We start from the raw sequence: 4,445 nt of genomic DNA, 5'->3' as shown, positions 1-4,445 counted from the left end.
TATATATATATTTTATTTTATTTTTTTTGTGCGGTTCAAGTTTCAGGGTTTCTGCCGATGCAAAGTTTCGGTTTGAAAGCTGTGAGCCGTTTCATGCAGGAGGAACCTGCAGAAAGCTGCAGGAAGGTTCAGTTCAGAGGAGACCAGCTTTGTTTTGGTCTGGATGTGTGGCAGAACACCGACACCTGAGGGCACCACACCCATACTGAAGCAGGGCAGCGGCAGAATCATGCTGTGGGGAGGCTTTTCTTTAGCAGGAGCAAGACGCTCATGAGAGCTGAAGGAAATGGAGCTGAATGTGGGACAGAAGGCCTGTTAATCCGTTCATTAATGTGAAGATTAATCTGTTAAACTTCAGAGTAAAAACGTTTGAGCAGAAACTCACATCCTGAAACACTGAGAGTGAAATCCTGGTAGGACACTGAGGATTCTCCCAAACCACATCTGTACCGACCCGAGTCAGACTCAGTCAGGCCTGAGATCTTCACGTAGAAGCTGTAAATGTTTGGTCCATGAACTTTGACATATTCAATGCCGTATCGTCCGTTTTCAGCTGAATTCTTTGTGGTTTCTATCAGAACGTTTCCTTCCTCACAGTTTTCCCTGCAGAAGATCTTCCTGCTTCCAGAGAAAGAAGAGCCACAATGTCCTGAGAAATCTTCTCCTGCTGATCCAGTAAACTGGTTCACTGCAGCAGGAATGCTGGAGATCTGCAGAGCTGCAGAGAAAAACAAGATCAGTGTCTGCTGAGAGAAACCACAAGATCTGCTTCAATTACCCATGAACTCTCTCCGACCTGCAGCAAAGTTTCCTTTAAGAAATGAAACCTGAACCACGCAGAGCAAGAAGGACCCAGAATGATGTTCAGTTCTTCATGAGCAGAAATGGAATCGACTAAAACTCACATCTGTCGTGTTTTTTTAAAGTTATGGTGACGAGAACAGCTTCAGCTCAAAGCCCTGCAGCTCATCATCAGAGATAAATACCAGAGGAAATGAGCAGAAAGCTGCTGCAATGGACAAGATTTTAAAGGACCTACTGTAGATCATTTCTAACAAATTTAATACATTTCAAGTAAAAACATAATACTAATGATTATTTATCTACATGTGGAGAGATGCTTCTCATTTCACAACAGAAACAAACTTCTTAGTTGGACTAAAATCTACCTGGAGTATGAATACTTCTGAGCTTCACTCTACAGCATATTAACATTACATGAAATATGACAAACACAAAACATGTTCATGGTGCAGAGTGGGAGGAAGTTTTCTCGACGTTTTGGACCAAATCAATACGATATGATGGGTCCCAGCAGAACCTTCAGATCCAACAAGTCCAGGGATGATCAGGCAAACCGATCGGTTCTGGAGATCCAGACCTGCAGGTAAACGTGGTGAGCCTCAGCTGAAAACAGCGATGAGTGGTGGAGACGTTAAAACCAGAAAAACGTTCATTTCCCTGCAGCTGATCGCTTCAGAGTCAGAAATCAAAAACTGGTTTTTGATTTCTGATACGACGGAAGGCAGAATTTATACTTAACATTTTTACATCAAAGTAGCAATAAAATATGTAGCAAATATGTAATTAAATGATAATTTAATTATTACACTTAATAAAAATACATTTTTTAATGTGTGAAGATGCATTTTGATGGATTTCAGCAGCTTTTATTTGTCTAGTTTAATAATATTTCCATTCTTTTAATTAAATATTTTTTTTTTACATTTTGTCAGAATTACCTGTAACATGATTAGCAGCGTTTCTTTGATCATTCTGGACCAACCTGCCACAGTTTGTTCATTTCAGATGAACTTGGAGGCAGTGGATGTTGACAGTGACTCATTTTTATGTTAAAAATCTGAGTTTCTAATAAACATTAGAATAAATCAGCAGCTTTCAGGGCTGATCTGGTTTTAAAATGGTGAATATATTAATAACGGGAGCTGAAGCCGTGGAGTCGAAGTGAACATAAAGGTTAATTATTAGAAACGGATGAAATGGAGATATTTCTGTCTGGAACTGATATCTAACTTTATTCTGGATTTCTTCATCAGACGACTTAAAAAAAACCTTAAAACTTGTTTTCTGTTAAACTTTAAATCCTGGAGTTTCAACATCCAGAGGGAATTCTGTTCTTCTTCAGCTGATTTTAAATATTTTAAAATCAGTTTTAACTTTGATTTTTATCTAATTTTTGGTCTTTTTGCATTTATTGATAAATGTTTCTGCTTTGCTGTCCAGCATTTTGACTTAATTTACATATTTTTGTTGCGGATAAAAAGCGTAGTTTGAAATTTAGGCCATCTCTTTCCGACTGCTAGGAATAAAATCCTTCCATGTTGTTTTAAACATCATCAGAACATCTGAAACGTTTTTGAGGTTTTAAAAAACGTTTTTTCAGTTGATGAATTTCATTTCATTTTTTTGGGAAACGGGAAATGATTTCAGTAACATTTATCTGAAATACACGCCTTCATAAAGGAGAAGTTATGGCTTCTTATTCGAAAACGAAAAGTAACTCTAACATTATTCTGAGTTCAGCTGCAGATTAATTTGTCGTCGGTTCAGTTTCATCTCAAATTAAAATCTTCAGACTGATAAAAGCGGTTTGAGCTGCTCCTCTGCAGAGCAGAGAGAAACGAGGATCTGCTCAAACCCGGATCACTGAAAGTGGTTTTATTGACGCTTCTGTGATCTTTATCTGAATCTGTCAGAAAGGAAAAGAAAACGTACTCACAGAGGAAAAAGAAGCAGATCAGAGCAACAGTCATGATGAATGGATTTCCTGCTGCTTCTTTTCTCATGTCTTGCTTTTTAAATCAAAGGTTAAACATGACGTGAACTTCCCTCCCCTTTTCTTCTGTCTGTATCACAGCTAATCCTGGCATCTGTTAACCCCTTGCTGCCTGGATTCACTTGGCTTTAACTTTGAACAAACAGAGCAGATCTTTGTGACATGACAACTGGGTAGTTGGTGGTGGCAGCATGGTCCTGTGTTACTTCAGTTCTGATGGATTGATTTTATTAGACTTTAGTTCATATTTTGAATCTTTGGTTCCTTCTGATTCTGGATGCTGGGCAGCCTGAAGGATTTTTGCTTTTAATTTTACTCCCACATAGTTATGATGCATATCAATGGTAAAAAGGTATCATTTCTATAACTGTAAAAACCTGGTTGGCATCTCCAAAGCTCAAATGATACCTGACCTTTGACCTCAAATTCCAGAGGCATTTAAATGGAGGCTTCATGGATGCAGATAGAGGAGGAGGAAGTTCAACTGTTTCACCGTTATCCCAGACTCCGTCTCATCGTTATCCCAGACTCTGTTTCACCGTTATCCCAGACTCCGTCTCATCGTTATCCCAGACTCCGTCTCATCGTTATCCCAGACTCCAACATCTCTCTTATCCCCGACTCCAGCATCTCTCTTATCCCAGACTCCAGCATCTCTCTTATCCCAGACTCTGTTTCACCGTTATCCCAGACTCCGTCTCATCGTTATCCCAGACTCTGTTTCATCGTTATCCCAGACTCCAGCGTCTCATCGTTATCCCAGACTCCAGCGTCTCACCGTTATCCCAGACTCCAGCGTCTCATCGTTATCCCAGACTCCGTTTCACCGTTATCCCAGACTCCGTCTCATCGTTATCCCAGACTCCGTCTCATCGTTATCCCAGACTCCAACGTCTCTCTGCCCAGACAGATATTTAAAGAGGAGCGGCGAAAGCAAAGGAGGTGGATTAGCAGAGCTAGCTAACACCTGGTGATGTCATCCAGGACATGTTGCTGAGGAATATTGTTACTGCTTCTGGATGCTGAGCTGTTAGCAAGTCATGAGGCTTCAGTCAGAGGCCTTTTCACACTCCACCAAAGACTGACTGCTACTGGAACCTTCCTGCTCACAGAGGATTTGAGTTAAGTCAGATTTATATAACATTTGCCCAACTCCCTCAAATGATCACATTTAACATGTTTTTTAAAATTATTTTATACATTTTAATTTAAAAATGTTTTTCTTCTTAATCAATCCAGATTTTTTTTAAAGTTCTCCAAATCAGATGTTTATATGTTTTTACGTCTCTAAACAAGTTCATGCATTTATAACAATAAAGTCCAAGCAGAGATGCACCATAAGGAATTATCTTATATTTAATCTGACATGCATGGAGATCAGGAACATGATCATCAGATTCAACAGATTTTCTTGGACTTGATTTGACCCATCATATACAGAATGGCCAGCAGAGGGCGTCATGGCTGACGGAAATGTCTGATCTGGTTTCTGGAGGTGACTGCTGGGTTCACCTGAGGTCAGCTGATTAAACTGGGAGAACATGGCCGTGGTTTTCAGCACCTACTGGGACCAGTAACTCACCAATTAATGTTTATTCTGTTCTGCTGCTTCATGTTTTAGCAGTGATTATATAAAACTGTCCTGTTT

At 39.7% G+C, this 4,445-nt stretch overlaps 2 protein-coding genes and 1 long non-coding RNA gene across 6 annotated transcripts in view; 2 read left to right on the top strand and 1 right to left on the bottom strand.

The window, feature by feature from the left end:
- Positions 1–2,796, bottom strand: part of LOC106942176 (uncharacterized) — a 19,688-nt gene extending 16,892 nt beyond the window's left edge. For all 4 annotated transcript variants that reach the window (XM_015025385.1, XM_015025384.1, XM_015025383.1 and 1 more), the window contains exons 1-2: positions 2,741–2,796; positions 386–718 (exon numbers count right to left, since the gene is read on the bottom strand). In XM_015025385.1, the coding sequence (XP_014880871.1) occupies positions 386–718; positions 2,741–2,774 (367 nt within the window). In that variant the 5' untranslated portion in view covers positions 2,775–2,796. The remainder of the gene's footprint in view (positions 1–385; positions 719–2,740) is intronic.
- Positions 1–3,373, top strand: part of LOC106942179 (uncharacterized) — a 21,684-nt gene extending 18,311 nt beyond the window's left edge. The window contains exon 3 of the long non-coding RNA XR_001423570.1: positions 3,230–3,373. This is a non-coding gene — a long non-coding RNA (uncharacterized LOC106942179). The remainder of the gene's footprint in view (positions 1–3,229) is intronic.
- The window catches only part of LOC106942172 (uncharacterized), a 52,887-nt gene that overhangs the window by 39,691 nt on the left and 8,751 nt on the right, over positions 1–4,445 (top strand). The window lies entirely within an intron of this gene.

This window comes from Poecilia latipinna, unplaced genomic scaffold (assembly GCF_001443285.1).
Source record: "Poecilia latipinna isolate Pla-1442-1.1 unplaced genomic scaffold, P_latipinna-1.0 Scaffold4087, whole genome shotgun sequence".
Classification (NCBI taxonomy): Eukaryota; Metazoa; Chordata; class Actinopteri; order Cyprinodontiformes; family Poeciliidae; genus Poecilia; species Poecilia latipinna.
The sequence above is the reverse complement of the archived record's forward strand: the minus strand, read 5'-3'. Positions and strand labels throughout refer to the sequence as shown.